The 21873-nt window shown below is 36.6% G+C and overlaps 1 protein-coding gene and 1 pseudogene across 3 annotated transcripts in view; one reads left to right on the top strand and one right to left on the bottom strand.

Annotated features, from left to right (window-relative positions):
- AFG1L (AFG1 like ATPase) overlaps nt 1-21285 on the bottom strand; it is a 184725-nt gene extending 163440 nt beyond the window's left edge. For all 3 annotated transcript variants that reach the window (XM_063097573.1, XM_063097575.1, XM_063097574.1), the window contains exon 1: nt 21054-21285. In XM_063097573.1, coding sequence (XP_062953643.1) covers nt 21054-21192 — 139 coding nt within the window. In that variant the 5' untranslated portion in view covers nt 21193-21285. The remainder of the gene's footprint in view (nt 1-21053) is intronic.
- LOC134379424 (small nucleolar RNA U3) lies at nt 1452-1650 on the top strand (annotated as a pseudogene).
- Nucleotides 21286-21873: the final 588 nt, after the last annotated feature.

Here is a 21873-nt window from a genome sequence, read left to right as displayed (position 1 = left end):
TTACTCCAATGAGAGGGAAGATGGACAAAAAATTAAATAAACAAGAAAGTATCAGGTGGTGATAAGGACACTAATGAAAGTAACAGTGATATGGTAGAGCCTCTGATCAGCAGTATGGGCATCCCCAGCAAGCTGAATAGAAATATAGAATCTGAGGCCCCACCCCAAGCCTCTGAACTAAAATTTGCCTTTTTAATAAAAAACCTAAGTATTTCATATGCACATTAAAGTTTGAGAGGCACTGTGTTAGGAAATGACTGGGGAATCCTATAGATTATCAGGAAAAGCCATTCTGTGGAAGTAACACTTAAGTTGACACTTAAATGCCAAAAGGAGCAGCCATGAGGAAGATCTGGGAGAAGAACATCCCAGGCAGAAGAAATAGCTGGGGCAAAGACCCTAAGGTGGAAATACAAATAAGCGGCACATTGTTGAGGAAGAGGAAGTCTATGTGGCTGATGCAAATAAACAAGGTGGAGTGTATTACCAGATGAGGTTGGAAAGGAGAGCAAGTACTCGATCACGTAGAGCCTTGTAAGCCATGGTAAGTAGTGCTGACTTTATAAGCAGAATTGAGAACAAGTAGAAGGCTTTGATCAGGTGTGACATGATTTATTTTATAAATCTGTAAAATTAAGATTGGAAGTACACAAAGTGGAAGCAGAATGGGTAAATTGTATAGTATGTGAACAATACCTCATAAAGCTACATTTTTTTTTAAAGTGGAAGCAGAGATTAATTAGAATATTTAAATAATTAAGGGATGTCTTTGATTTGGACCAGAGAATTAGCATTGCAGTTTAAGTAAATTGACCAAGATCATGTAGCTAATAACAGCAGCAACAATTGCTACTTTTTTTTTTAATAAGTCTGGGAAATTATTATCATTTTTTTGACTGGCTGGTTCAGGAATTCAAACCCTTTACCTTGGTGTTATCAACACCAAACTCTAACCAACTGAGCTAACCAGCCAGCCCTTATAATTGCTAACCTTTACTGAGTAGTTACTAAGTACCAGTTATTTTTCTAAGAACTTTATATACATTAATTCATTTCATCCTCACAACTACCCTATGAGGTAGGTATTAGTATCTCTACTTTAAAAATGTGGAAAATTTCGGATCCTTATAACAGCCAGCCATTAAAAAAATAATAATAATAAGAGGAAACTGAGACACAGAAGAACTAAGTAACTTGTCCATGTTCCCACAGCCAGGAAGTGGCAGAGCCTGCATTTGTACCCACAAGTATAACATGGGGGCAGGATGTTATAGTGGGAGGAACATGAGTTCTGGAGTAATAACCTGTGTATTCCTCTTCTGACTCCATTTCCATTCCCAATCATGGCAATTCTCCATGGCAGATTGAGCATGTGATCACCAAGCTGGCCAATGATGCCTAAGTCATTTTCTGGCAAAGTCTCCATTGATACTCTCCAAAAGGAGACAAAGAAGACTATACTTTCAGGGATAATTTTTATGGCTCTTTACTAGAGAAGTTTCTGAAAACCACAAGGAAGGTGCACAGTATTCTTTCCTGAGCATGAAGCAGGCTCTTGGTGTTATTTTGCTGCAACTGCCATTAGCCATTGATGATTGTTCTTACTCTTCTTGTGGGAGAGTAATAAGGAGAGGATACAGTCTGAGTGGTTTCTTCCTAAAAGTAAAAACAAAAACAAAGAAAGAAAGAAAAGAAAAAAGGAGACCAGGACAGATTTGCTCCTTCCTGCCTTCACACTTTTACCTGTGAAATCAGGATACTTGGACTGCTGCAGTCGTCTTAAGAACACAAGAGAAACACTGTTGAAATAGGCAGGACAATCATAATCTTAACATATGTCATAAAGTTGTATTGTATTGACACTGTTTCCATAACAGCTGAAGTGATAATAGCAAAGGGAATATGGGGTCTGTGTGTGCTTTGGTGCTTTAAGTCAGACTGGATAAATTGGACTCTATAGATATTCTTTACAGACTTAGGTAAAATGTTGGACCAGGCTGTTTCAACAGAAAGTAAACATTTTCCCTTTAAGAAATTATTATTATTATTATTATTATTTGGACCGGTAAGGGGATCGCAACCCTCAGCACAGTATTGTGTGCACCACGCTCAGCCAGTGAGTGCACCAGCCATCCCTATATAGGATCCGAACCCACGACCTCGGCACTACCAGTGCTGCACGCTCCTGAGCGAGCCACAGGGCCGGCCCAAGAAATGATATTTTAAAGGTGTGCTCCATCCTCAAGTTTTTTTATTTTAATACCCGAGGTTAAATATTTTTTGAGAACCCATCTCCAATTTCATACACAAAATCAGTTAAAGATATGCTTTAATGTGCAAAAACCTTACAAACAACTTGTCAGTAATGTGGGGTTCAGCTCATAAGCATTCTGTAAAGATTTCTCAGCTCAAAAACACCCATGATTAAAAGAAAGAATTGCTATACTGGTCAGCCGCCAAAAACCAAAAAAAAAAAAAAAAAGGAAAGAATTGAAGATATGCAAGATAACATATGTCTATACAAATGTAAAGTGGTAATGAAAACTATCTTTTTGCATTATTCATTCCTGGGCAGTTGTACATCCAAAAATACTCAATATAATTTGTGATGAATCTGGCTACGTCACAGTGTTATGTGTATTTACTTAAACAGAATAACTAAGGAAGTTATAAGAAATCAACACTGCAAGAGGTATTAATGTAAACCAAAAAAGCTATATGCCTTATGTTCATTTTAACAACTTAACGTTTCCTTTTAAAAATTGTATTTGAAAATTCATAAGGAACAGAATTCTGGAAGGTAAAGAAAAAGAAAGCTAACATTAATATGTGCCTACTACTTAGCCAGAGCACAAACAGCACTTTCTATATGTTATCTCACTTCTCAAAAAAAAAATAGGAGGTAGACATTATTATTCCTCACACATGAAGAAACTAAAATACCTTACAAGGTTAGGAAACTTAAGTGAATGATCACCCCTAAGCTAAGTGACCCAAAACTATCAGGATGTTGTTCTCATTAAAACGACCATAATACTATAGACAAATGAAGGCTGTGCTCACATTTGTCATAGCCAGGCAACAGAAAATCAAAACACAAACATCTCTCAGGCCCTCATATCTGAAGTACTTAAGCCTTCTGCAGCAACCAACAACCAGTTTCTCCTGGGTCTCCATCCTTCTCAGCCTTGCTAGATCTCTGTCCTGCCTGCACTCTGGGGTCAAGCTGCCACTTCAAAAACCTTTTCATAAATAGCACTCTTCAAAACCCACCACTGGCAGCAGGTTTTTCTATAAAAGCCCAAAGCCAAAGTGTTAGAGTGAAGAATTTCTTTTCACATAAAACTAAAAGTCCTCATATTTCACATAGCAGGCTTTTTTTTTTTTTTTTTTTTTTTCTCGCCACCGCCCCCCTCACATAGCAGGCTTTTAAGAATTTTGATAATAACTAGGTTAATATACATTTTTTGAGCTTTGAGTACAAAATAGAAATGTATTTGGCACTAAATAAAGACATAAGTAGTCTTCAGATCTGGAGATGATGCCAAATTGGGAGACAAATCAATGTTGGATCACAATAAGAATTCAAGATGATGTGATACACAAGTTGGATGAAACTACCGACATAAAATATAAGTAAGGTAGATTTAAGTTTAAGAACTTAATTATCCTGGAAAGAGTCAGTTGAAAAACTATTAAATAGAAAAATTCAGTTAGGCAATAAATAGTTCAATAAATAATCAGGAAGTATCTATAGAATGCAAAGCTCTGTGCTAAAAACTGCAAATACAATCAGTGGTGAGTTGGTCGTTATAACTGCACTCAAAATATTGACAGTGCACTGGAGGAGTTACAAACAAATAGATAAATGACTCTAATAAAGTGTGGTAGGTAATAAGAGGAAGGGGCAGATGCTATGAGATCACAAAGCCAAAGCTAATGATCTAGGTTAGGGAGTTAAGAAAGGGTACTCAGAGGAAATGAAGTTTCAATTGAGATCAGAAGGACAGAGAAGAAGGAAGGGAGGGAGAAAGGGGAAGATGCCCTAGCCTTCAAGAAGGCTCAGACACACAAGAGTATGGTATAGCACACTAAAGAAAATGAAACAAATTCAGTATGGCTGAGATATAAAGTGGGAAGCAGAGAGCGGCAAGAGATGAGCTATTGGAGAAGTACAAAAAAGCCAGGTGAGGCAGGGCCTTGCAATGACAAAAACAGTTTGAATTTAATCTTAAAGCCAACAGGAAGCCACTTATAAGTTTTAAAGAGTGCAGTGGCTTGATTTTGCCCCCTCTTAAGCAAAGGAGGATACTGGAAAAATAGACACACGATGTTATTCGAAGGAAAGATACAACATTATAACATTATCAATTCTTCCCAAATTAATTTACAGATGAAAAACACTTTCACCAAAATCCTAACTCAAAATCCTTAGAAAACAGTGAAGAAGGAAAATAATAAGGGGAATTTTGCCTACCAAATGAAAATAAATATAAAACACTATGATTGAAAGATCAATGAATAGAGAGTATAAAAAGAAATCTTTGTGGAATAATTTAATATATAACAAAAGAGAAGCATAACAAATTTTATCACTGTTTTTTTTTTATTGCCCAATTTGTAATTATATATTTGTTATCCATTTTCTGTCTGCCCCTCTCAGCTCCAAGCTCCAAGAGGGAAGGTACCAAGCCTGTATATAATAGGCACCTACAATGCCTGGCATATGATAGGCAAACAATAAATAATTGTTGAATAGAGCTGGCTGATTAGCTCAGTTGGTTAGAGTGTGGTGTTACAACACCAACGTCATGGGTTCGGATCCCTGTACTGACCAGCTGCCAAAAAAAAAAAAAACTGTTGAATAAATGAATTAAGTAATGGGAGGCATTCAACAAATGGCATTTAGACAACTGATGAACAATAGAAAAATCAATTTAGATTATCCCCTCATACAACATGCCAAAATAATTTCCAGGTGTTTTTAAAATGTAAATATTTTTTAAAATCCAAAACTAAAAAATAAGGAAAATGTGTGTACTTGGATATTTCTCTAGTCCAGGGGTCTGCAAACTATGGCCTGCAAGCCAAATCTGGCCATCCCCATTCGTTTATATATTGTTTATGGCTACTTTCATGCTACAACACCAGAGCTGAATAGTTGCAACAGAGACCATATGGCCTGCAAAGCCAAAAAAAATATTATCTGCCCTTTATAGAAAAAGTTTGCCAGCCCTGATCTAGTCTCATATCAGGTATGGATTTTCTAAGCCCAATCCTCTCTGGACATCCCAATCACCTGTGAAACGCAGACTTAATGAATACCTACTACATCCCAGTAAGAACAGATCAAAAGCCTAAACGGAAGAGCTAAAAAAAACATAAAATTCTTAGAAGAAAACATAATTGTAAATCTTGATGACCTTGGATTAAGTAATAATTTCTTAGATAAGACACCAAAAGCAAAGAAACCAAAAAATAAATTAGATTTCATCAAAATTAAAACATCTGTGCATCAATGGACATTATCAAGAAAGTGAAAATACAACCCACAGAAAGGAGAAAATATCTGCAAATTACATATATGATAAAGAAAAACTTGCATCCAGAATATATAAAGAACTCTTACAACTCAACAATAAAAAAAAACATGGGGCTGGCTGGTCAGCTTAGTCAGAACACACAGTACTGATAATACTAAGGTCTAGGATTTGGGATTTGATCCCTGTACTGGCCAGCTGCCAAAACAAAACAAAAAACACTCAATTTTTTTAAATAGACAAAAGATTTGAATAGACATTTCTCCAAAGAAGATATATGCATGGTCAATAAGCACATGAAAAGATGCTCAATATCATTAGTTATTAGAGAAATGTAAATCAAAACCATAATGAGCCCACCATGAGAAAAAAAAAACCCATGATATAGTACTTCCTGCCTACTAGAATGACAATGATCAAAAAGACAGACAATAACAAGTGTTGGAGAGAATACGGAGAAATTGGAACCCTCATACATTGCTGGTGGAAATGTAAACTTATCCAGGTTTGTTTGCTGCCCAGTATAATAATGTGTCCCTCCAGGTCAAAAGCTGGGAATGTTTGCTTGCAGTCCTCTTATAAAAGATGAGGTTTCCTAAGCTCAGGGTTATCCAACTATGACACAAACCTGCTGAGCATGCAGCATCCACCTGGGTCAATCTCTAAATTGCCCCATGGGACTTAAATGACAATGGAACTAAAGCAAACATAAAGTTCATGTGGCCTGCTGGGCCATCATAATATAGTTTTTGTCTCTGACACAGGAGTTTTATATCTTCTGCCAACATTTTTTAAACTGTGACAGGCTAACTTGTTACCCTGCAAACAGGGCAAAAGGGTAAAATCTCAGATCTTTCATAGTTCTTGACATCAAGAACCGTAATTAGCACGTAATCAACATGTAACCAAAATTTAAACATTACTAATAAGATTTTTTTATATTCTTTTCTTTTCTTTTAATATACAACATTTTTATCATGTTTTTTTTTCTTTTGGTGGCTGGTCAGTACAGGGATCCAAACCCTTGACCTTTGTGTTTTAACACCACACTCTAACCAACTGAGCTAACTCGCCATCCCCTACATTCTTTTTTTCATACAAAGTGTTTGAAATTGAGTATGTATTTTTACACCTACAACACACCTCAATTTGGATAGTAAATTTTCACTGAAAATAGTTAATTTGTATTTAGACTTCATAAAATCTACAGTTAAAAAGGTAGATTCACTTTCTCAAGCTATCCCAAAAATACTTAAAAGTTTTCCAATAGCTGAATCAAGTATCCTTTTTAAAATGAATGCAGTTATGATTCTCCAGGATAGATCATGTGTTAGGTCACAAATCAAGTCTCAACAATTTCAAAAAAATTGGAATTATCCCATGTATTTTTTTCAGACCACAATGGATTAAAATTAGAAATGAATAACAAACGAAACTCTGGAAACTATACAAACACATGGAAATTAAACAGCATTCTACTTAATGACATATGGGTCCAAGAAGAAATCAAGCAGGAAATCAAAAAATTTATTGAAACTAATGAAAACAATGATACATCAAACCAAAACCTGTGGGATATTACAAAAGCAGTACTAAGGCGGAAATTTATCGCATTAAATGCTCACTTCAGAAGAATGGAAAAATGGCAAGTGAACAACCTAACACTTCACCTTAAAGAACTAGAAAATCAAGAACGATCCAAACCTAAAGTTAGCAGACGGAAAGAAATCATTAAGATCAGAGCAGAACTTAATGAAATTGAAACCCAAAAACCAATACAAAAGATCAATGAATCAAAAAGTTGTTTTTTTGAAAAGATAAATAAAATTGACAAACCATTAGCATGGCTAACAAAAAAAAAAAAGAGAGAAGATTCAAATAACAAAAATTAGAAATGAAAAAGGTGATATTACAACTGATTCATCTGAAATACAAGGAATCATTCAAGACTACTATAAACAACTATACGCCAACAAATTTGAAAATCTGGAGGAAATGGATAAATTTCTGGACACACAAAAGCTCCCACAACTGAGCCACAAAGATGTAGAAAATCTGAACAGACCAATAACAATAAAAGAGATTGAAGCTGTTATCAGAAGGCTCCCAACAAAGAAAAGCCCAGGACTAGATGGATTCAAAGCAGAATTTTACCAAACATTCAAAGAGGAATTGACACCAATTCTTTACAGACTATTCCAAAAGACTGAAACAGACGCAAATCTCCCAAACTCATTATATGAAGCAAACATCATCCTGATACCAAAACCAGGTAAAGATACAATCAGAAAAGAAAACTACAGGCCGATATCCTTGATGAATATAGATGCAAAAATCTATATTCATTGCTAAAATACTAGCAAACAGAATACAGCAACACATATGTAAAATTATTCACCACGATCAAGGGGGATTCATCCCAGGGATGCAAGGTTGGTTCAACATATGCAAATCAATAAATGTGATACACCATATTAATAAAATCAAACACAAGGACCATATGGTCATCTCTATAGATGCTGAAAAAGCATTTGATAAAATTCAACACTCATTCATGATAAAGACTCTCTATAAGTTAGGTACAGATGGAAAGTATCTTAACATAATTAAAGCCATATATGATAAACCCACTGCCAATATCACCTTGAACAGGGAAAAGCTGAAAGCTTTTCCTTTAAGAACAGGAACCAGACAAGGATGCCCACTCTCACCACTCCTATTCAACATAGTGTTGGAAGTACTAGCCAGAGCAATCAGAGAAGAGAAGGGAATAAAAGGCATCCAGATTGGAAAAGATGAAATCAAACTGTCCCTGTTTGCAGATGACATGATCCTATATATCAAACAGCCTAAAGCCTCTACAAAAAACCTCTTGGAGTTGATAAATGATTTCAGCAAAGTACCAGGATACAAAATCAACACAAAAAATCAGTAGCATTTCTATACTCCAATAGTGAAATGCAGAAAGAGAAATGCCCATTTACAATAGCCACCAAAAAATTAAATACTTAGGAATTGAGTTAACCAAGGAGGTGAAAAATCTCTATAATGAGAACTACAAACCACTGCTGAGAGAAATTAGAGAGGACACAAGAAGATGGAAAGATATCCCACGCTCTTGGATTGGAAGAATCAACATTGTGAAAATGTCCATATACCCAAAGGGATATACAAATTCAATGCAATCCTCATCAAAATTCCAATGACATTTTTCTCAGAAATGGAAAGAACTATCCAGACATTTATATGGAATAACAAAAGACCACACACAGCCAAAGCAATTCTGAGTAAAAAAAAAATAAAGCTGGAAGCATAACACTGCCTGACTTTAAACCATACTACAAAGCTATAATAACCAAAACAGTATGGTACTGGCATAAAAACAGACACACTGATCAATGGAATAGAATAGACAATCCAGAAATCAACCCACACACCTACAGCCATCTGATCTTTGACAAAGGCACCAAGCCTATACACTGCCTCTTCAGCAAATCATGCTGGGATAACTGGATATCCATATGCAGAAGAATGAAACTAGACCCATACCTCTCACCGTATACTGAAATCAACTCAAAATGGATTAAAGAATTAAATATACACCCTGAAACAATAAAACTTCTTAAATAAAACATAGGAGAAACACTTCAAGAAGTAGGACTGGACACAGACTTCATGAATATGACCAAAAAAGCACGGACAACCAAAGGAAAAGGAAACAAATGGGATTATATCAAACTAAAAAGCTTCTGCACAGCAAAAGAAACAATCAACAGAGTTAAAAGACAACCAACAGAGTGGGAGAAAATATTTGCAAAATATACATCTGACAAAGGATTAATATCCAGAATATACAAGGAACTCAAACAACTTTACAAGAAAAAAACAAGCAACCCAATTAAAAAATGGGCAATAGAGCTAAACAGGCATTTCTCAAAGGAAGATATACAAATGGCCAACAGACACATGAAAAAATGCTCAACATCACTCAGCATCCGGGAAATACAAATCAAAACCACATTGAGATACCACCTCACCCCAGTTAGAATGGCTAATATCCAAGAGACTGTGAATGATAAATTCTGGCGAGGTTGCAGAGAAAAAGGAACTCTCATACATTGTTGGTGGGACTGCAAAATGATGCTGCCTCTATGGAAAATGGTATGGAGGTTCCTCAAACAATTGCAGATAGATTTACCATATGACCCAGCTATCCCACTGCTGGGAATATACCCAGAGGAATGGAAATCATCAAGTCGAAGGTATACCTGTTCTCCAATGTTTACTGACGCACTCTTTACAATAGCTGAGAGTTGGAACCAGCCCAAATGTCCATCATCAGATGAGTGGACATGGAAAATGTGGTATATCTACATAATGGAATACTACTCTGCTATAAAAAAGAATGAAATACTGCCATTTGCAGCAACATGGATGGACCTAGAGAGAATTATATTAAGTGAAAGAAGTCAGGCACAGAAAGAGAAATATTACATGTTTTCACTTATTTGTGGGAACTAAAAATAAGTAAATAAATACACAAACAACCTGTGGCGGGGGAGGGAAGAATACACAACAATTACAATTCCTTGAAGTTGATACGACAAGCAAACAGAAAAGAGATTGTTGGGAGGGAGGAGGGAGGGAGGTTCGGTAATGGGCCACAATAATCAACCACATTGTATATTGACAAAATAAAATTAAATAAAAAAAAAAATGAATGCAGTTATGTGTCACTTAACGACAGAGATACGTTCTGACAAATGTGTTATTAAGCAATTTCGTCACTGTGCAAATATCATAGGGTGCACTTACACAAACCTAGGTATAGCCTACTACACACCTGAGCTATATGTTATAGCCTATAGCTCTGACCACCATCCTATAGGTGGTCCATCGTTCACTGAAACGTCATTATGCGGCATGTGACTGTATTTGAGTCAATTAAAATTAAATTTAAAATTTAGTTATCCAGTCACATTACAAATTTCAAGTGCTCAGTGGCTATGGTATCAAATAGCTCAGTTCTAGTCATTCTTGAAAAAGAACAAAGTTGGAGGACTTATACAACCAGATATTGAGACTTAATGTAAAGCTACAGAATTAGAACAGTGCAGTATTGGCACAAGAACAGACCAATGGAACAAAACAGAAGTCCACATATATATGGTCATTTGATTGATGTCAAAAGTGGCATTGCAATAGCCCAGAAAAAGATGCTCTATTTCAATAACGTTCCTGGGTCAATTGGATATCCCTGAAAAAAATGAATCTTGATCCCAACCTAATACCATACACAAAAATTAATTCCAGGTGAATCATAGATCTAAATACAAAAGGTAAAACAATAAAGCTTCTATAATAAACAAACACCTTCATGATCCTGAGATAAGTAAAGATTTCTTAAACAGGACACAAAAAAAGATTGGTAAATTGAACTACATTAAAATTTAGAAATTCTGTTCATGAAAAGACACCATTAAAAAAATGAAAAAGCAAGCCACAGACTGGGAGAAAATACTTGGAATCTATATATCTGACAACAGATTCATATCAAGAATATGTGAGAATATATAAGGAACCCCTATGATTTATTAAGAAATGGACAAAGAGTGCCATAGGAAAATGGGTAAAAGACTCCAAAAGGCCAGTCACAAAACAGCCTATCCAAAAGTCTAATAAATACACGAAAAGGTGCACAACCTCATTATTCATCAGGATAAGGCAAAATAAAACCACAATGAGATATCAGTATCCATTTACAAGAGTAAGTAAAATTAAAAAGAATACCAAGTGTTAGTGAGAATGCATGATAACTGAAATCTCATGCACTGCTAGTGGAAATATAAATTGATATAACCATTTTGGAAAACTGGCCGTATCTACTAAAGCTGAATATATATTGTATGATTCAATAATTCTATTCTTAGGTATCTGCCTAACAGAAAGCACACATATGCGCACCAAAATACATGTACAAACATATTAGCAGCAGTACTAGGAATAGTAGTAGCAAATAATTAGAAACAATCCCAAATGAATTAAAAAATTGTCGTATAGGGGCTGGCTGATTAACCTAGTTGGTTAGAGCATGATGTTATAACACCAACGTCAAGGATTCAGATCCCTGTACCAGCCAGCTGCCAAAAAAATAATTGTGGTATACAAAGTCATATTATATTTTAAAAATTAACTAACTATCCCTACACATAAAAAAATTGATGAATCTTACAAACATAATGTTGAATGAAATAAGCCAGAGTCATGATTCTATTTATATAAAATTCAAAAACAGGCAAAACAAACCAATAGCAATATAAATCAGGATGTTAATTACCATTGCAGGTAAAGGGCTGGTAACTTGGAGGGTACACAAGGGAAGTCTCTGGACACTATAGATGTTCCATGAGTATTTCTTGATTTAGGTTGTATTTACACAGATCTATTCTCTGTGGGTTTTACATTTATTATTTGTGCACTTTTCTCAATGAATAATATATTCCAATAACAAGTATATTTTGTTTTGTTTTTATCTTAATAACACATATACTTCAAAAATCAAAGTTAATAGTAGTTATCATTCCTGCATTTTCTACTATGCACATGCAGAATTTTTATAATTAAAAATAACTGTTTTTTTAAATGTAAAAAATAATCACATACAAACTGGAAAGACTTATCTTAGTATCTCTAGGAGTCTTAAGGTGAGACATGAATATGGCCTGGTCACCAAAAGATATTGCAATAGGATACAGAAAATGTTACTTACAACACTGCTCCAGCCAGACCGTATCTGAAGGAATGCATTGAGATATGGGGGCCACATTTTCAGAGTGACATTCAGAAAGTAGATTGTAATTTCAAGAAGGGAAGGAGTTCAAGGATCTAGAAACCATGTTGTGAAACTTGACTGACAGGACAAAGGACAGCTGACATTGAGAAGAGACATATACATCCAGCATCTTGTGTCTAGCACATATGGCACCAATATTTGGGGAATGAATGAATGAATGGGAGATAAGCCTAATGTTTTAAAGGTTATCAAATGGAATTGGGACACAGTGGCCCAATAATTTAATAAATAATTTAATAAATAATAATTTAATAAATAAACGAGTAAATGAGTTAATAACTGAATGAGACATTATTAGTCTTGATATGTTGAAAGAGGTGTCATACATGGAATCAGGACCAGAGTTATTATGTTGGACCTGGGGAAAGATTCAAGATGAATGGGAAGAAGTTACAGAAAAGCTCTACTTTCAGCCCACTTAGTTTTCTCACAGTTAGGGCTACCCAAAAATTAATAGTTCCTCAAAAAGAAATGGTTAAGGCAGAAACTACCTGCCTATCTAACATTGTTTGACTCCATGACCCAGAGTCAAACAATGACTCTTCAGCTCTAAAACTATGATTCTATGAAATGTTATCTTTATATCTTGCTGCACAACAAATAATTCACAACTACTCCAATTCCTCCTGAAAACAGTATCCATTTCTTACTAAATAAAGGGAGTTTACCTTAGTGATTTATCTGCATACTATAGATTAAATGTTAACAGCTTTCTCTGAAACATCATGCTGAAAGCAATAATTCATAATTCCTAAAAACCTCTAGGCATTCAGAGTATCCAGAGAAAAAAAGGTGGTTAAGTCCAGGAGAAAAAAAAAACATCCCTGGTTATCTACACAGGCCCTTTGCACAATCTTAGAAAAATCAAAACTACATTTTCTAGAACTCAAAGCACTGAAATCAGACACTGAGCCCTCTGCCATTGTTAATATAAGTAAGCCTTTTCTCCAGAATTAAACTGTCTTTCATAATTCTGTGTAGAGCTGAGTTCATTCTACTTCTACGTATTGGCTGGAATCCATGGTCTCTGGCATTTCAGTATTAATTTTTCAATTATTCCTGTCATGGCCACACATTCATGTAACAATTCTCATAGTTTTCAAGGACTTTTCCCATCTAATGACCTATTTAAGCCTCATAAATGATCTGCAAAGAAGGTAGAGTTAGGATAATTAATTAATTAATTAATTATTAATAAATCTGACTCATACTACAGATGAAGAAACGGAAATACCAAATTAAATGACTGATCAGTACTACAGAATGAAATCAAAATCACAATCTAGTCCTTCCAGGTCATGTTTTATTACTCATCTGGTATCCCGTATGTTCACTAGTTCTAAAACAGAACTGACCGTAATTCTTCAAAGTCATAGTTATGGAATATAATAGGAGCTTCACTTCTTCACAAAGGGAATGAAGACTGTTGCCAAAAAGAATACATGCTTAGTTAAATGAAATCAAAACTATCTAAGGAATTTAGATTTCCAGTTTAAAATGTTTACCCAACTGCTGTGAGAAAAATGCACAATCAGGAAAAGCACGTTTAATATTTCTAAAGGGCTGGATTAAAATTTCAGCTGTAAACTTCATTACTGTAATTAGATTTTTAATGCATATTTATTAAACATCCATTCAAATACTGTGTTCACAATTATTCATGAGCTATTTGTACATTTGTGTTGATTTTTAGCAAACTGTAAACAGTGGCCACTGACCAGAAATTTCTCCTGCAATAACAGAAGCCCATGCTAAGGTCATAGGCAGCCCGTTTATGCTCTATTGTGCTCTAATCATACCCAAAAGAGAAATATTCAGCTGCTTTTCTGAAAACTGCAATGGTCATCAACGACCCAAGAAGTCAGACTTATCAGTGACATTAAAGACCTATGTTTGATTCAGTGATGAATAAACAAAGTACAGAATAGAAGAAAATCCAATCTTAATTGAACTCTTTCTTTGGGAAAACAATGTAAGCCATCATCAAGGAATGCATCACAAGATGATTTACTTTATTTATAAAAGGCTGATTTCGGGGCTTTAAAAGGATGCTTTTGATTTAAATAGAAAAATTATGAAAATTAAAACTAAATGCTTGCCGGTTATCATTCTTTTCCTTTAGAAGCTAGTTAATCTTAAATGTGCCAATATGTATAACTTTACAAAAGGAAAAGAATAGTACTTTAAATTTCATGATAACAAATCAGTAAAATACTGCCTAAAAATCTGAATAAAGCTATTTTAAAGTAATTATAGGCATGGCCCAGTATAATGAGTAACTCCTTAATATTCACTCCGTTCACACACTATTTAATGAGATCTAAGGGATCTATTTTCTTTCAAAAGATAAAGAAAAATAACTGATCTATTTGTCACATTAGTTTGTTTTAAATTTTATACACTTGCACATATATATATGAAAAAAAAAATCTTTTTTTTCAAAAGATGACCGGTAAGGGGATTTAACCCTTGACTTGGTGTTGTCAGCACCACACTCTCCCAAGTGAGCCACAGTCCAGCCCCTATACATGAAAATTTTTATTTTGGGGTGGGGGGCAGCTGGCCAGTAAGGGGATCCAACCCCTTAACCCGGTGTTACCAGCACCACATTCTCCAAAGTGAACTAACCAGCTAGCCCCCCTATAAATGAGAATTTTTTAATGGAATCTACAGAAGCTACATTTAAGATATAAATTGCATTATGAAACTACGAAGGAACTACTATAAGAATTACGTGTTCAGGCTTTAAAACTTACTGAAAACTGCCACCTGGTCAAATGTATGGATACAGAACATGTTAGTAGAGTAGCTTCCGGAATGGTAGAAATGAAAAGAAGAAATAAGAAGGGATGAGCAGGACAGTGAAAGGAGGTTATGAAAGAGATTCTGGAGATTAAACTATCAGGTACCTCTAGTAGGGTAGGAGTAGAAATGGGACCCTAGGCAAAACAGACAAAACACAGCAGTAAGAACCAACATCCAAAATGCTTTTAGGGCTGGCCCATTAGCTCAGTTGGTTAGAGCATGGTGTGATAATGCCAAGGCCCCCTGTACCAGCCAGCCAATAGAAAAATGCTTTTAAGAGAGAAGCTAGGACAAACCTTAGTCACATATCAGAGAAACATATGAGTGGCATAAGAAAACAAGTGTTGGATATAGTCAAAAAGTAGCTAAATAACTTTTTGTTAGAGAATTTATAGATCATATTAATTAATGCACTGATTACAGAGTCTGAACAACCAATTTCTAGACCCTTACCTCTTGTTTCTGTGGTTCTTTTTTGTGAAAAGACAAATCCAAAAATGTAGTTATATCCCATTTAAAGATTCATAATTTACTTAAATCAAGAGAATGAAGCTCTTGAAGTATAAAGCAGTGCTAACATACAATAGATCAATAATACATTCTGGACCTCTGAAGATTCTTTTTATCAGTTGTACTCTTAGATCCACCCTACTGCACCTGCCCCTCCCACCACCCTAGAACTACATACAGGGTGCTAGCTATCTAGCTATGCCTATGTAATAAGCTATGTTAAAATCGTAAAAAAAAAAAAATTTCAAGGGGCTGGCCAGTTAGCTCAGTTGGTAGAGCATGGTGCTTGATAACGCCAAGGTCAAGGGTTCAGATACCAGGACTGGCCAGCCACCAAAGAAAACAAAGCCAAAAACAAAACGACAACCTATTATCGTGAAGTTACTCAGTCTCAGGAGTAGGTATGAACACTCTTTTTTCAATGTAATAATAGAAATCCAAGAAACATGAAGTGCCTTTCACATAAAGGTATTCATCTAATTGAGTAATAAAAAGTAAGTCCAAAGACCATCTTCTTAACCAGTAATCTGTATTAATAATAAATTATACCAGTTCATATGGGTGGAGGAGTTAGTTCTACTCACATTAATATCTAATCGGGATTAATCTCCTCTATACGTGTAGTAAAGAAGAGATTATGAAGTTAAAGATAAATATGTAATCATTTAATAGAGACACCTAAAAATAAAACACTGTTATAAAGAAGGACACTATAATAAAAAGAAATCACAAAATATGACCCTCATATTACTTTGCCTCTATGAAATAAACTTTTTTTTTCCCTTTAGGTGAGTCAAGTGAAGCAGTGGGAGTGAAGAAGGAACAAAGAAATCTGTAACTGGTTGTGATCAGTTAGTTGGAAACACCACCGTACTCAGACTGCCCAAACTCAATTTCTAAAGCTAGCTTAAATAAAATAGAATTTCAGATATGCTAATTTTTAAGTTTTAGAAAACCTAGAAGCATTCTTTTCCTTGGCTTCTCTCCTAGTTCTCCTGTGACCTCTCTAACTGCTCTCCTCTTCTGCTCATAAAGAAGGTTCCCTTCTTCTGCTCATAAAATGACAGTTTTATGGACTGTTTTAATGTCAGTTTTAAGGACTCAGCCTCAGCTTTTTCTCCTTTTCACCCTACATATATTCCCAGGCTAATTCTTCCATTTTCATGGCTCTCGTTGACACCTCATACATATATCTTTGCTTAGTCTCAGATCCCCAGGTATCCTACAATTAACTAGACTTGTCTACCTAGAACTATCATAAACACCTCAAATTTAACAAGCCCCAAACTGAATTTCCCTCTAAGATGTCTCTGGCCCCACCTTTCTGTATTTTTTGTTTCCTTTGATTAAATTATTCAGCGTAGACCTAAACTGATCTTAACTCCCATCTTTCCTTATCTCCCCCAGGAGTGTCAATTTGGGGGGAGGAGGGTGGCTGTCTGGTAAGGGTACCCAAACCCTTTACCTTGGTGTTATCCACAATGCTCTCTAAACAACTGAGCTAACCAGACAGTCCCCAGAAGAGTCAGTTCTACAAGCATCTCTGAACTCCCTCCCTCGGCTGCCCTGCTCTCCTTCACCACTGCAGTAATTCCGGCCCTAAACGACTCTTCCCTGAACCACAGTACTTCAACTTCCTCTTAATCACCCAGCTTCCAGTATTTCCCCATCAGGAATTCCTGATCCATTTCTTTAGGCAGTTACAACAATAACCATGCTAAAACAATCTGATCATTTTTCTTCTTAGGGGGCTGGCCTATTAGCTCAGTTGGTTAGAGCATGGTGCTGATAATACCAAGGTCCAGGGTTCGAACCCTGTACCGATCAGCCACCAAAAAAAGAAACATCCACCAGCATACCCCTGAATTTAGACATCTTCACATAATATAAAGGACTCTTTCCAACCAGATCGCAGCCCACCTTCCCAGCTTCATCTCTAGCTGCCCTCTTTCAGGGACCATAAATCAATAAAGGCCAGCACAGCTCACTTTTACACTTTTGCTAAAAACAAAGCAAAAAACCCCCCTCCCCTCCCCAAACAGAGCTGCTTCCTTCTCTACCAGGGGTCTTCAAAAAGTTCATGAAAGGGTTTGTATTATTGTTTAATTCCATTGTTCCACAAACTTTTTGAAGTACCCTTGTATAGTCCTACTACACTTCAGATAAGTCTGCCTGGATGATGGTATGTGTTAATTACTTTTTTCTTTTAAAAGATGACTGGTAAGGGGATCTTAACCCTTGACTTAGTGTTGTCAGCACCACGCTCTCCCAAGTGAGCTAACCGTCCATCCCTATATAGGGATCTGAACCCATGGCCTTGGTGTTATCAGCACCACACTCTCCCAAGTGAGCCATGGGCCAGCCCTAGTATGTGTTATTAATGTTCATTGTTATATTAAGGAGCTAGTATAGCACAGTGATTAAGTTTGTGGTTCTGAAGCAAAAATGCCTGGGTTCAAATTCCAGGTGGGTGGCTATGTCTGTTTATTCATCTATAAAAAAAAGATAATTTTATAGGGTTTTTATGAAGATTAAATCATGAGACAGAAAGAAACTGCTAGCAAACTGTCTAGAGCATAGAAAGGGCTCATCAAATAAATGTTAGCTACCATAATTCCATCTATCTTTCAAGACTGAGCTATTCAAGGGCTGGGACCCAGTTTCATTCACTTTTCCCCCATCACACTTAACACAAGGTGTCAACTGAATTAGCAATTTTGAGTTGTTTTCCACTAACATGGCTACTCTACACAACAACAACAACAACAACAAAATATATATATAAACAACATGGCTACTCTGATTTCTAATAAAATGCTTCCCCTAACTATCAATCTTCAAAGAGATTGAAAACTAATTATTCTATTAAATGAAGATACATTTAGACCTAAAAGAGGGAGCAAAATTAAAAGAGAGCATATATATGTAAATCACATGATACCAAATTTCATTTTCAACTGTTTAATAACCTTACTAGTGGAAATACACATATCCCCGAAAATGGAATTCATAATGTTGTATGAGAAGTTTAAAGTTAGGCAATCAGGTAAGTGATTTGGATAACAGCATGTTAGAATCCCTAAAGTTCTCATAGTTCCAGTTCCAAACTGTCTTAGAGCTCAGGCATTAAAGCTAAGATAAGGCATAAAAACAAAGTTAAGAACATGCTCTTCTTTCCCCTCATTCCTTTCCTGTATCTGTTTCCTTCTTTTGTTTAATTTTAAGCCAATGCTTCACTCACATTACACCATATTCTAAGAAATGTCCAAAAACGAAAAAAAGGAGATGAAATAGAAATGTAAACAGTAAACATCCCAAAAAGAGATCAAGAAAGAGAAAAATCTGTATATCAGACTCTAAATACTGAACAGTGGTGGGTTTTTTTTTGGCAGCCAGCCAGAATGGGAATCCAAATACTGAACAAAATTTTGACTTAAATTTTCCTTTTGCTTAAAGAGTGGGAGGGAGCATCATTAGTTACAATTAAATCAACCTCTACCCTAACTGCGTTTTCATCAAATCTCCACGTCCAGAACTGGCTAAATTTTGAGTATAGGATGCAATATGGGTTTAGATTAATAGCACAGCCCTTAGGATCAGATGTAAGTCCAAATACAGCCTTTACTTGAACCCACAAGTTCTGCCACTTACTAGACATATAACTTCTGCAACATTCATGATCCCCAAAATGAGGATGAGAACTAAATGAGATAATGCATGCAAAAGGAACTTAGCATATTGCATGACACAGAATAAGCATTCAGTAAATCTTATGTTATTATAACGATGTTCCTTAAATCAAGTTAATTTTCATAAATTATAGCACATGCATAGAATGGAATATTATTATAACAATTTAAGACACAAGGCAGTTCTATACATATTGATATGGAATGATCTCCAAGATATACCAAATGAAAAAAAAGAAATTAACAGTTAATAGAATTAACTGTTCTATACACAAAACAATGCATATACATATATATACATAGGAGCGATCTTCAAAAAGCTCATGGAAATATTCATATTATCTTTTAATTCAATTTTCCCACAAACTTTTTGAAGTGCCTTCATATATGCTTGTACATAAACACAATGTCTCTGCAAGAATACATAAGAAACTCGTATTAGAGGTTGCCTCTGGGGAGGAAAATTAAGCAGTTAGCAATAGAAGAGAGTCTTACATTTCACCATATTCCTTCTTACACATTTTGAAATTTGTATCACTTGCTTTTATTGACTATGCCAAAAAATAAAATAAAATAAAATTTATATTATGATCCACAGCTTATATACTACCAAAATATTCCATTATACATTAAGTGCATTATGCTGATTTTTGCAGTTTTTCCTAAGGTGACCTAATCATAGTTCTAATTTTAAGTTCAGCTACATTGATGATAATGGTCAGAGACTGTACCATTTTTAGCTAAATTAGCCAATGAGAATCAATTTAGTAAGGTATATAGTTTGTTAAGGTACAGAAAATTATTAAGGTATGTAAGAAGGGGTGTTGGAAAAGAGAAAAAGGAAAGCCATAAGTATGGGTGGAAGACACAATAAGAAAAACCTCATTCATTCATTCATAACTCATATCTGCCCATCAGATACCACTGTGCTAAGTGCTGAGGAAATGATGACACAAGGTCCTTGCCTTTGAGTAACATGTAGTTTAGCGCGAGTATGTGAACAAAGGAGTAATTAGTGCTCTTGTGGGCTTGGTTACTCAAAATATATATTCACTAATGAACACGTAACAACTGAATTAACGAATGAATGGATGGATAGATGGATAAAGAAAGCCCGGTGACAAAATACGCCCTCCGAAGCCTCTGGTAACTTGAGAAGAACACCAAGAATCGATCCCTCAATCTGAGAATGCACGTGAATCTGCGTTCTCAGAATCCCAAGAGCGAGCGGGACCTGCAGGAGTAGGTGTGGCTCATAAACCAGTGCCTTGTCACCAGCCCAGAGAGCTTGGGAAGGCAGAGTGTAAGGATTTCCAGGCCCCAACCACACACTTGCATCCCTTCAAGCCAGGCACTTCCACACCTGGGCTCACCAGATCTCAACTCTCTAAAGTCTAGGAGGGAACAAACTCTGAATCGACCTCTGACCCACAAAATGAAAGTCATTCTGGGCCAGCTCCCTCAGTACTCAGGGATCCTTCGTGGGTAGGCAGTATAAAAGGGCAAGAGAAACTGAAATTCCTCTCAAAGGGCCCTTAGCTCAGAAAAACCATGAAACCAGGAGGTAGCCAGGAAAGATCTGGGAAGGCGGGTGACCAGAGGTTTCTCCAGTTATATGCACAGTCGGCTCGACCTACTCATGGCACAGTCACTGACCTTTCCAAAGGGGCTTCCCAAAGGCGGTGGCCGGAGGAGCGAGAGCTGCAGCCCAGGCCCCGCACCCAACACACCTCACTCTCAGCCGGCTCTGCACTAAGGAGCGCAGGGTAACCAAGGGCGACCAGGAGGCCGCCATCTTGAGCTCCGTACAAGGGCAGCAAGAGGAAAACGTTACTGAAACCCAAAAGAGAGACAGTGGCACAGTCAAATCCAACCGTGCTCGCTGAAGTCTCCGCCCGAGAGAACTAAAGGGAGCACCTAGGGAACGTGATCTCCCGCAGCCAGAAGGGCGGGCTGGACCCGCCTGCCCTTTCGTCCTTCCGGGCGCTGACAGCCGGGACTACGACTCCCAGCACCCCGTGCGCCGCCGCCGGGACTGGGGAGGCGGGGCGGGCTGCCGGCTGGGCGTGGCAGGGGGTTACTCTCCGCCCCGAGCGAGCTGCAGAGAAACCCAAAGTTTGCAAGGAATTGAGAAGTGATTATGACGTGTACGCACGTAACCACCAGTAAGCCTGCGAAGTTGGCGCACGTGACCGAGATTACCAAAACTAAATAAAATGTAGGTGGCCCAATGGGCTTTCAAGTTGAACGAAATACAGATGTTCCCTCATCACACCTCCCTAAATGGTAGCCCGAATTTTTTTGCTTCCAGAGTCCTACTCATCTTTGGCAGAGTACCTGAAATGTGCTCCTGCCACTTTTCATTTTAGTATTTTAATAACATACGTCACGCTGAATATGGCACACAATTGCTTTTAAAGAATTTATAAGTGGATGGGAAAGCGAATGGCCAGAGATAGACAGTTAGTAGACAGAG

This window comes from Cynocephalus volans, chromosome 5, assembly GCF_027409185.1.
Source record: "Cynocephalus volans isolate mCynVol1 chromosome 5, mCynVol1.pri, whole genome shotgun sequence".
NCBI classification, from domain to species: Eukaryota; Metazoa; Chordata; class Mammalia; order Dermoptera; family Cynocephalidae; genus Cynocephalus; species Cynocephalus volans.
The sequence above is the reverse complement of the archived record's forward strand: the minus strand, read 5'-3'. Positions and strand labels throughout refer to the sequence as shown.